This window comes from Lepidochelys kempii, chromosome 7, assembly GCF_965140285.1.
Source record: "Lepidochelys kempii isolate rLepKem1 chromosome 7, rLepKem1.hap1, whole genome shotgun sequence".
NCBI classification, from domain to species: Eukaryota; Metazoa; Chordata; order Testudines; family Cheloniidae; genus Lepidochelys; species Lepidochelys kempii.
In genome coordinates, this window is record NC_136386.1 from 77,504,532 (window position 1) to 77,516,988 (window position 12,457).

Consider the following 12,457-nt stretch of genomic DNA (forward strand, 5'->3'; position numbering starts at 1 on the left):
AGGGGATGGGGGCTGTGGCTGTGGGGGGGTCACGGAGGGGATGGGGGCTGTGGCTGTGGGGGGGTCACGCAGGGGATGGGGGCTGTGGCTGTGGGGGGGTCACGGAGGGGATGGGGGCTGTGGCTGTGGGGGGGTCACGCAGGGGATGGGGGCTGTGGCTGTGGGGGGGTCACGGAGGGGATGGGGGCTGTGGCTGTGGGGGGGTCACGCAGGGGATGGGGGCTGTGGCTGTGGGGGGGTCACGCAGGGGATGGGGGCTGTGGCTGTGTGGGAGTCACGGAGGGGATGGGGGCTGTGGATGTGGGTGGGTCACGCAGGGGATGGGGGCTGTGGCTGTGGGGGAGTCACACAGGGGATGGGGGCTGTGGCTGTGGCTGGGTCACGGAGGGGATGGGGGCTGTGGCTGTGGGGGGGTCACGCAGGGGATGGGGGCTGTGGCTGTGGCTGGGTCACGGAGGGGATGGGGGCTGTGGCTGTGGGGGGGTCACGCAGGGGATGGGGGCGGTGGGGGGGTCACGCTGGGGATGGGGGCGGTGGGGATCACAGAGGGGTGCTGGGGGGGATCGCGCTGCCGGGAAGCGCCCTGCGCGGCCGCTGCTCTCCCGGCCGCTACCCCTGCGCTAACGTCGCTCCCGCCGCCTCCCAGGGCAACGCAGAGACGCGCGGCCCGCCCGGCATGGCGGCCAAGGCGAAGGGGCAGGAAACCTGGCAGGTACCGGCTCCGCTCCCCGCCCCTTAGCGAGTGTCCGCAGCCCCCTCCGCCGGCCCCGGGGCCCCCGCCCGAGGGTGGCGCCTGGCGGGGCGAGGGCTGCCCCCGTTATCCCGCCTGGAGGCAGCGCCTGTGGGCCGGGGCGGGCGCGTCACGGCAGCCTCCCGCTCCCCGGCACCAGCTCCGCGCGGCTGCCCCCCGCGCCGGCTCCCCGGGCGGGTTTGTAGCGGCAAGTGTGCCGAGGTGCAGAGAGCCCCGCGCGCTGGGTGCCAGAGCTGGGGGCGGTCGCAGGCTTGGGTCTGACCCTGAGTGTGCAAGGCCTTAGCCCCGCCTTCAGGGAGAAGGGAAGGGGTGCAGCCAGGCCTTGCTAGTTCAGCCGCCTCCTGCCTGTGAGCAGGTGTGCTTTGCAGGAGGCAGGACTCTTGTTGTGAGGTTGGCCAGCAGTGCTCACTCCTTTTGTTTAATAATCTGTTGGCAAGTCACATCCTGTTTATTTAAACCTTTGAGATGTTACTAGTTCTCCAGTTAGCTGTACAAAAGGGAAAAAGAAGAGTGTATGCATTAAAAATGTTGGTGACAATGAAATGAAAGTTTTATGCATGGTATAGACTTGTAATATTTACAATAAAGAGAGTTTAAGCAGAACACACACACATACACAAAGTGGGAAATTCCCATACCAAAAGCTTTTCTAAAACCAGTTGAGGTTGCTAACTGACAACTCTTTTAATTTACCCATTGTCTCATTAAAAGCGAGGAAATGATTAGCTAAGGTTATCAACGTTAAGGTTGTTCTGTGATAAAGTAACTTTACTTCATACTTAATATGAACTAATTATTCCTTCTGTGTGGACTGTAAAATTTATAATGTCCTTAACTATAGTTGCTTTTAAGTGCTTGTGAATTTGTAAATTATGTGATAGGTAAGTCTATTGTTGTTTCTCAGCACCTTTCCTTGGTTTTTAAATGAAGTTTTTGTGATATATGTTTATTGTACTTGAAATTTGCTGTGTCCTTTATAGACCCTTCTCAGTATACAGATTTTTCTTGGTTTATTCATGCTGAGAGAGCATCTTAATTTTTAAAATTTCATTGTTGGTCTGAGGGAAATGCATGCAGTTTTATTTTGTGACATGAACAGTATGGGAACAAGATTAGATTTATCACAGATGATATTATATTTTTGTCTCCATGTAATCCCTTCATTGATTTATGTACCTAAAGCCTTCTAGGGAGTTTCACAAATCCTCACAAGATTCCTCCTGAATGCTCTTTTTTTCTATACTAGATCTCGGATTTGGCTTATAGATGTGTGATTTCACAGGTAGACACACAACTCTGTATGGGCTGCATTTCAGAGGAAGCTCAAGAGTACAAGTTATTCCTCTTTAGGTCGACATTTGCTTAAGTTCAAATTTTCTACCTCCAAATCCATATATTTCAGATGGTATCATGAGATAGTGTTATTTTGCTAATTCTGTCCATTCTGGGGGCTTATTTCACCCCAAATGCCTTAATGTGCAGATTCCATGCCCTCTGTAGAGCATTAGAAAATAAACCTGATCTTCATTTCAGTCAGAGGTGCTGGTTTCAGATGTTTAAATGCATGAATAAAGTTAAATTCCTCAAAATTGCGAAGTGGAACAGAGAAGATTTAGCCTATGGAAAGGTAAGTGCTGACAATACTTTATGACGTGTCAGCTTGACCTATTTCACTGACAGGTTTCAGAGTGGTAGCTGTGTTAGTCTGTATCAGCAGAAAGAAGGAGGAGTACTTGTGGCACCTTAGAAACTAACAACTTTATTTGAGCGTAAGCTTTCGTGGGCTAAAGCCCACTGCATCAGATGCATTCAGTGGAAAATAAGTAGGAAGATAGAGAGAGAGAGAGAGAGAGAGAGAGAGAGAGAGAGAACATTAAAAAATGGGGGTTGCCATACCAACTCTTAACAAGACCAGTCAATTAAGGTGGGCTGTTATCAGCAGGAGAAAAAAAAACTTTTGTAGTGATAATCAGGATTCCCCATTTCAAACTGTTGACAAGAAGGTGTGAGTAACAGTAGGGGAAAATTAGCATAAATTTGTTAGTCTCTAATGTGCCACAAGTATTCCTTTTCTTTTCATGGGGAAATAGTTTTTAGTTAATGTAATGACGCATCCACTCCCAGTCTTTATTCAAGCCTAATGGACACAAATCAGACATCAAAGTATAATATTTAAAAACCAGTTGGAGAACACTTCAACCTCCTTGGACGCTCAATTACAGACCTAAAAGTTGCAATTATTCAACAAAAAAACTTCAAAAACAGACTCCAACGAGAAACAGTAGAACTGGAATTAATCTGCAAACTGGACACCATTAAATTAGGCTTGAATTTATAATGATACCTTGACATCTTTAGGCACTCAGACACTGTGGTGATGGGTTGATATACAAAACTCTAAGATTCTTTTTCTCTTTGATAGTGGGAATTTAAAAAGCCCGTGTTGAAGGAAATCCTCTTCTTCTGTAAAATGTATTACTAAATATTCTAGTGTTTTAGGAGAGATTTACATACTTTCCAAAATATTACTTTTATTTATATTAGTATCTGTAAACAGGTTGGTCGGGAAAACAGCAAAAAATTGGTACGATTCAATCAACTAAATTGTGGTTTAAAATAAGTATACTATACAGAAGAAGGCAACTTGTAGAAAATATATTGTATTTGAAATATATCACAGAAGTATTTTCTTTTTCTACAACTTTATAACAATTCCTATAAAGAGTTCAGAGTAAATTTCTTCACATAGTCTATTTTTGTTAGGTTTTATAATCTTTTACTCACATTTCTTAGTTCATTTAATGTATTTTAAATTAAATTTATAGTGTATACTATTGTCTCAAGAATTTGTTTGATTACGAACTTGGTGATGTCATGCATTCTGCATTAAATTACATAAGTTTCAGGTTTTGGCTGAATCTAATGTTACTTGTTATGTGCGCTACATAATACAGGGTACACTGTGCTATTATTTTTACTCTTTTTATCATCTGCAGAATCGCAAGACACAGTTTTGTTTTAGATTGATTAAACAGTCTTAATTGTTTGACCTTCTAAGAAACACACAATTATATATTACTGTTTGCAGAAAACACAACATTTGAATCATAAATATCGCAACATACAATATAAACAGGGTCTTATTTCTTCATTTGGTATTTTTATTACTGAGATATCCTTCATTATTTTCAGAGCTGCAGATTGTCTAGTAATAGTAAAAGTTTAATTTCAGAACAAATATATGCTGATCCAAAATCTTCTTGAAATCTGAATTGTGGCATCTCAGAAAAATACAATATTTTATTATTAAAAGGACACAAGTGCTTCTGATATTTTCTGTTTTGTTGATTTCTACTTTTTATTGCTTTAAATATACACCAAACATATGAGAACAAACTTCCATTTCTTAGTTTATAGGCTTTGTCATTTGCATGTGACACATCTGTTTTTCTCTTTTGAATGGAATTGAAATTAATTTGGCTATTTTTGTTTTCTTCCTTATTTATGTGACAGCAAGAGAAGTACAGTGGTTAAAAATAGTGGCTGTTGATTTTAATTTTCCAGTGTTGGAGTAGACAATGGAGGCTCTCTTAAATTGTTATTTAAGAATTGTATCTTAATTGTTTCATATAGACAGATTTTGGATTTAAAATATTTGATAGTTAATTTAATAATGAAATGCCTTATAAGGTAGTATAAGTGGGCTGCAACCTTTTATATGACAGTTGTTTGGCCTCCATTTTGTCCACAGTCATAGCCCCCGCCGTTCTGTGGCACTGTTTTGGAGGAGGTGCTCAGGTTTCTACACGCTTGAGTTACTTGATTTGATCTGAGGTATTTGATGGGTCTGTTTATTTATTAGTGTATTTTTTTAAAAGATTTTCATGGGTGCCCAAAGCATTAGATGAGTACTTTATATTGTAGTTTCATATACATGTGAATAAATAAATATCTTTGAGAGGTACAGAGACTCTTACATTCATTTTTCTCTGTCTCTTTTGAGGGACATAGTTCAGTTTTCTTCCAGGATATCATATCAGCAGTAATTTTCACAGATGTGCCTCATGGATACACCAGTCTGTCGAAAGACCCTCTCTGGTATTACTCATAGTATACTTTTTTAAGCCACCATTATCTTATTTGTTTTTCACTTAAGAGCTGGAGCTTTTCAATATCTGATGTTTAACCTTATGACTGTCCTGCAAACATTTTTCTTTGAAAAAAGAACAGGAGTACTTGTGGCACCTTAGAGACTAACAAATTTATTAGAGCATAAACTTTCGTGAGCTACAGCTCACTTCATTGGATGCGTAGAATGGAACATATAGTAAGATTATATGTGTGTGTATATATATATATATATATATATATATATATATATATATATATATACAGATAAGTTGGAAGTTACCTTACAAACTGTGAGAGGCTAATTAGTTAAGATGAGCTATTATCAGCAGGAGAAAAAAAACTTTTGTAGTGGTAATCAAAATGTCCCATTTAGACAGTTGACAAGAGGGTGGAGCATCATTAAAGATTTACAACCTATCCTGAAAAATGATCCCTCACTCTCACAGATCTTGGGAGACAGACCAGTCCTCACTTACAGACAGCCCCCCAACCTGAAGCAAATACTCACCAGCAACCACATACCACACAACAAAAACACTAACCCAGGAACCTATCCTTGCAACAAAGCCTGATGCCAACTCTGTCCACATATTTATTCAAGTGACACCATCATAAGACCTAATCACATTAGCCACGCCATCAGGGGCTCATTCACCTGCACATTTACCAATGTGATATATGCCATCATGTGCCAGCAATGCCCCTCTGTCATGTACATTGGAAGCAGTGCAGGCCGAGGGATGTACTGGCCGCCGCTTCCAGCAGCTCCCATTGGCCTGGAGCAGTGAACCGCGGCCACTGGGAGCCGCGATCGGCCAAACCTGCAGACGCAGCCGGTAAACAAACCGGCCTGGCCCGTTAGGGGCTTTCCGTGCACAAGCAGCGGAACAAGTTTGGGAACCACTGGTATAACATAGGAGTAGTTTTTTTCATAATAAATGCTTTATTACCATTACTTGTGTCAGAGGGAAGTTTTTATTTTCTTCATTACTTTCATGCTGTTGAACTGTCTTGAAACGTACTTTAGGTCAATATTGTTACCGCTGGAGACAGTATAAAATGAAAAGCTAAGAAGAGTGAATATTATCAACTATAGTACATATGAAAATAGACTAATGCTTAACCAGCAAATATTAGTGTGTCCGGTAGATCTTTGGTACTCATTGCTTCTTGCAGTCCTGTTTTTTGCAGCCATAATCAGCTGCCCAGTTACGCCATCTCCAAGATTGTGGAAGTCATGCTACAACTCTGCAGCAGCAGAAGGGGTACTCTTCAGTGTCTCTTTCTCTGGCTATTGGTAGAATTAGCAGAGCACCAGTCCAAAATTGTACTCCCACCTTACCAGTACTCATACTGCCTTGAAGTGTGAATGTCAGTGATGCTGAAGCTGAGCCAGCTTTGGAGGCCCTCTTCCATTTCTTTGTGTGTGTAACTGAGCACAAACCTTATTCCAGGAGCTTAATCCCACCTCATTTTTTTTCAAGTAAATGAAAAAATCCTTATAGACTTCAGTGGTATTGAATCCTATGAGTATAAAAATGTATACAATTCATGATGTCTTAGTGCTACTAGCACTTTCTTTTGCTTCACTACAGAAATATCCAAAAACTATTAGTAGATAAATATTCATTTTGCACAGCAATTCCATTTTAAAACTTTGTAATGATATAGCTTCCATTTTATAGTGCTTTGAATCCTCACAGCAAGGTTGAATCACTGTTAGTGAAATGGTGCTGAACACGGTTTGACCTTGTCTAAGCTTGTGTATGAACTGTGTTCATCACAAGTTCATCTGCACCAATTGCTGCCATTCATTATCAGCAACAGGACATTTTAGTAGTGTAGACTAGCCAATAGATAAGTGTCAGACACTGACAGTGATTTCATAACTTTTCTTGACATCTTGTTTCATTACTTAACTATTCTAATAACAAATTTTTATTTGCCTACTGATTGACTTTCTAAATTTTCCCACTGAAGTCAACTATATAATCCAGTCAAGTATTTCCCTTGACTTTAGAAGACCATTGCATTGTTAATTCATGTTCAGTTTATCATCTACTATCAACCACATATCTTGCTTTGTAATATTTCTGAATGAGTATTTCTTATACACACCACAGGGGAACAATTATTCTCAGCATTATGAGTATACATTTTCTTTGGAAAAGTAGTTACATAATTTAGATCACAGTATACATTTCCTTGTTTTTGTTGTTAGACTATTAGAAAATCATGTATTTATTTTTAATTGCACAGAATTAAATTGTCAAAAATGGGTTTAGTGGTTAACACGCCACTGAGATGAATAGGGAAAAGTCAAGCATTTGTTTTTCTCGGTACAGAGCAAATAGAATGGTAGAGCAGTTTCTGTCTTTTAAAAGTAAAAGTTCCCCTTTAGTTTAAGGTGGGTGAACAAGTTATTTTTCATGTATCCACCTAACTTCACCTCCATCCCTAAACACCGTTGCTGTCTTGTGTTGCTGGCAGAAAATTTCTCCTGCATTTCTATTTTGGTGTTGGATGAATTATCTTTGTACGAACGTTCTGTAAAGTTCTTTGAGAACAAAAGTGTTATGTAAATTAGATGATTGTATTTAAAAAATCTACTGTTTTTGTATAGGAAGAAGGCCAAGAACAAGATACTGTAGGTAGAGAGATTATGGCATGGACGTTTCTTTCTCTTCCCCAAATTAGTGCTTTGTCAGAACAAAATGTAGAAGGAGTTCAAAAGTAAGTAACAGTAATATATAACAGATATAGATAATGCTGGTGCTTGTGTCTTGGTGAAAGAGAACTTGTGTGATTTATCAGTTGACTGTTTTTGTTGAAGATATCAGGAGTGATAACTTTGATATTGATCATTTGGTGTGATCTTGCCTTCATAAAAGACTTACGTTAAATCAAATTCTGAAGGTGGTGAACTTGAAGGAAAGTAGTGAACTTGCCACTACCTTGATCTTTCACTATGATACTAATTCATGACTTTATTGAAATTAAAAAATCTCATTTGCAAAAGAAATGAATAACACTAGTACTCTGTGCAAGACAATTATTTTAATATAGCTGGTTAAATTAACTCCACCAGCACTACAATATTGATTTATATATGTGGGCAAATGGCATTTTTTGAAGACTTGTATGCTAAGTGAATGATGATTTAATCCAATTTTTGGGACACTTGTGGACAATGGCAGTAATGGAGTAAATAAGAAAATATGTTGGTCTCAGAATGTACTCTTCTCCTATATTCTCTCCATCTTTTTATTTTTCTTTCTCCTTTGCTCACTTTCTTTGTATGAATATTGCAAGTTGATATGGTTTTGGATATTCGATGTTTTTAAATATATACAGGTGTGATTTGTTTCGAAAGTGCTCAGTGAGTTGGGCTGACTGCTCCCATTGTAGGTAATGGTAAAGCTCCTATTGACTTCAATGTGAGTAGAGTAGGGCAAAATTGAGCACTTTAAACTGCCTCCTCCTGTGTCTTAGACCTCATTTTTAGGTTTCAGATTAATGTCTAAGGCTGAAAAAATAGAGGAGTTTGGATATAATAAAAACTGACCCTTAAGAAAGTGGCAAAAAGCTTCATATGAAGCTATCTACGTTCTTAAGGATTTAGGAGTCAAACTTTAGGCATCCACAATTGAATGTGTTGGTCTTAAATTTCAGGGGTGACATTTTCAAAAGTGCCTATGTGACTGAGGCGCACACGTCCCATTGAAAGTCACCTAGCAGTAAGTTCTTAGCAAGCTAAAGTCAATGGAACTTATGCTCTAACGTTACTTAGGTACTTTTGAAAATTCTGCCGTTAGTGGATAAATACAAATGTTTTAGATAAGATTAAAAAGATATGATTCATTACCTTGAAATACTCTTTCTCTTTGTTGTTAGGAAAAAGATCACTTATTGTTGACCTAGTGGGATTCCATAGAGAAATTGGAAAGACATTTTTCCCCATCTAATATTAAAAAGATTTTTCCCCCATTTACTCTTTTACTCTGCACAATAGATCTCCTACTTGTGGCATTAGAGAATGAAACATTCACGTCAATTGAGACCAAATTTCATTATCACCCTGTAACACAATTTCTTGTCAAAATCTCTCATCTAAGATTAGAAAGGAAAATACTGAGAGACCTTTGTGCTTCTCTTCATTTCAGCTGATATATATACACTTTCACAGATGGATCTTAAATTATGACATGTACTGCATTTGACTGAAAAGAGGATGCTTCAAGGGCATTTTAGGTAGCACAAACAATTTAGTACCAGTATTGAAACATCTGTCTCTCACCATAGGGCATCGTTTTTATATACTGTAAGGTTTCCTGGCCACTGTTGTGCTCGATGGATTATGTGTCTGATGTGTTATAGCAATATCCTTGTTTTGTCTATTGATCTAAAGATTTTACTGCTGCCCACCACCATAGTACCTGAGCATCTTCCATGAAAAAAATAGCAATAGTAATAATAGAAGATATATAAAGAATCTCATTGTGTCAATCACATACATTGCAGAATATTGAAAAAATGAATATCAGAAAACCCTAATTCCCTTGAAATAACGATTGTGAAAGCATAATGTTGGCAAAAGCTTATAAGACAGAGGATATGGACTGTTTCAAACTTTGGAAAGTTCACAGTTGGCCACGCTCCACTTCCATTTCAGTACATGACTCAGTGTTTTTAACCAAGTTGTATATATACAGCTGCACAAATTCATCATGTAGAACAGAGGTAATGCTTTAAACAAAACTTAATGAATTATGTTCTTTATATTGTTCACTAGTGAGCCTTTATATTGTTCACTAGTTTGATTAATAAAACACATCTTTTTTTTTTTTTGTATCCTTCAACAGTATAACTTTCTGGCTTTGTGAACACTGTGAACAGTTAGTTGCCTATTCGTAGGTCTGATAGTACTTTGTCTTTTTAGGAGGGAATAAGAAGCAGAGAAAAAAGATTCAGATTTTTTGGGAAGTAAAAACAATTATCACAGTTGGCATCTTTATTGGCCATCTTAACTGGCCAAGGACCGAGAGAACATGGAATCTAAACTATTTTCCCTAAAACACAGTTGAGGTATATTGGCGGAATTGCAAACTGAAGTCCCCAGCCCTGTCCCTCTCTAATCCATTGCATTAATGCAGAAAAATAAAAAAGGATAGTACTAATTCTGAACACAATAGGCATAAATGAATATGGTCAAAAAAAAGCATGGCTTTTCTAAGGAGAAATTTCTCCTTTCTAAACTTCGTTATTTAGAAAAAAATAAAGATTGAGACTTTTTCAAAAGCATCTAAGTGACTTGACTTTCAAGGAGACTTAGGCCCCTAAGTGCCCAAATCACTTTTGAAAATGAAACTCATGCTACGAAATTACTTAGGCACTTTTGATAATTTTACCCAATATTATTTAGTTGAATTTTCAGATATAATGTAAGGTTTGTTCTTAAGGGAGCATTAAAGAACATGAATAGCCTGAGATAAAGAGCAAAGTCTTATTATCAATTAAAAACTTGTGTAGCTGTGAGAAATAAAGAGTCGTAATGAGAGAGATAAAGAGTAAGGAGGTCCCCAGGAATCAATAATAGGCTGACTGAGGAAGTGTACGCTGAGTTGGAGAAGGTTGCGTATAGCACTATGCAGTTGATTAGTAAAGATTTGGAGAATTGTGACAAACTCCAGATGGATTTAAACATGTTGAATATTAGACAACTTCATTGCAGATAACACTAAATTTTGAAAAAATGTAAGCATGGGTGAAGAAATTTTATGGTGATGAATTTGCAGGAACCACTGAGAAAAGAGACTTAAGAGGAGTAACGATGGCTACTCAGTACAGCTGCAGCGAAAAGGCAAATAGGATGATTGGTTATATTAAACCTACTAAGAAAAAGAATTCTGAAAATGACATTATATTGACAAAAAATACAGCCTAGAAAGTTTTCTCTGTTCTATGTCATCTGATGGGTCCTAGGGGCTGTTGCAGTCAAAGGGAGGCCCTAGGAGCATGGCTTCGTTAAAACTGCATTGTCAGGACATGGCAGGGGTCAGTATTTAGGGTATGGGCCTGTGCATGAATGGCTGTAGCTTACTGCAGATACCCTAGGAAATATTGCAACAATAAATGCTGGTATGAGAATTCTGCCATTTGATGCTGAAATTGCACAAGAATGACTTGTGGGATTTTGTCACCATCCATTCTGAGCCTAAACCCTAGCCTTGATTTGGCCTCAAACCCAAATCTTTAGCCTAAGCCTAATTTACATCTTAACACTGCATACCTGACCCATTTGTGTTTGAGTGTTCCAGACAGATTTCTTAGTACAACATAGTAAAATCAATTATCGTCACCAGTGAGTATTATGTTCATTATCATTATTATTATAAAGGCAGGTGTCACGTTATCATGCTGTTAGAGTCATAGTGTTGTGACTGCAACCTCAACTTTGCTCCCAGATGGAGCTGCAGCTAGGACCTTTTTGTAGAAAGTGGAGTTGCAATGAAGCTTACTTTTATAAGTGTATGTGAAGACAGGGTTCACAGTATTTTTCCTTTCTAGTCTCATTTCACCCTAAAACTTCCCAAGAAAATAAAAGCTGATTTTCTCTTGGATTTTCAGCTTCATCTCACTCAATAATTTGTGAATTTTAGATCTCCTTTATATCTGTTACATGTCTGTTACATAGAAGACTTTTGATTTTGTGGTTGCACATCTCACCCGAAAGATACAAGAAGGGATACCTTTGATCAGTCAAATGTGTCAAGTGCACCCACTGATATACAGATGAAGTCATCGTACCATTTTTTCTTCATAACTTACACTTAAATGTAGTATCATCATAACTTGTATTTTAATGTACCTAAACAGTGCTTGAGGAAACATGAAGAATTGGGTTCATGTTGCTAATTACTGATTTGTCCTGTGAACAGTATTAATGTATTAAATGATATAGCTGAATCAGTTGCCTGGAATATACACATGATTGCAGGCAGACTAAATCAAACTTGTGGAACCTTTCACTTGATTTTATACTTCACCTTTCCACCACAGAAAACTGGAAGAGTTTCTCAATTTCAGACAAATTAAGACATCTTTGAAGGAAGCTGTTTTACTAGATTATTATGTGTCTGGATTTTGGTGGGCTAAAGAGATGGACTTCACTCATCTACAGCTCTCAGGATTCATGGCCATCTTAAACTTTCTGTTGGAGAACCTCAGCAGTAAGTATAATTCTTAAACTATTCACTTGAACAGAAACTTAGCATGTTCTCTCAATTACTTGTTTTTAATGTAAGTAGTTAATATTTTAATTAGAAATAAATATTAAATTATTCATTTTCTCCCTGAGTATCAGCATGGTGTGTGCATTGTATTTTGGATATAACTCTTGGCTGCAGTTAAATTTTTATTCCTTCAGAAAAGAATAGGTGAATTTTAAAAAAATTAAACATATAACAACTTTTTACCATATTATTACCTTGCAAAAGGTCCTTGAATAGAATTAGTTAGGAATTTTGCCAGAATGTACATATGCTTCATGGTTAGGAAAATAATTGTTAGGAATTC

The 12,457-nt window shown here is 38.5% G+C and overlaps 1 protein-coding gene across 3 annotated transcripts in view; it reads left to right on the top strand.

Moving 5' to 3' along the window:
* Positions 1-550: 550 nt before the first annotated feature.
* Positions 551-12,457, top strand: part of CABCOCO1 (ciliary associated calcium binding coiled-coil 1) — a 64,604-nt gene continuing 52,697 nt past the window's right edge. The window contains exons 1-3 of one of the 3 annotated variants that reach the window (XM_073353419.2): positions 551-712; positions 7,506-7,615; positions 11,942-12,111. In XM_073353419.2, coding sequence (XP_073209520.1) covers positions 677-712; positions 7,506-7,615; positions 11,942-12,111 — 316 coding nt within the window. In that variant the 5' untranslated portion in view covers positions 551-676. The remainder of the gene's footprint in view (positions 713-7,505; positions 7,616-11,941; positions 12,112-12,457) is intronic. The other 2 variants (XM_073353420.2, XM_073353421.2) reach the window with 2 other exon arrangements.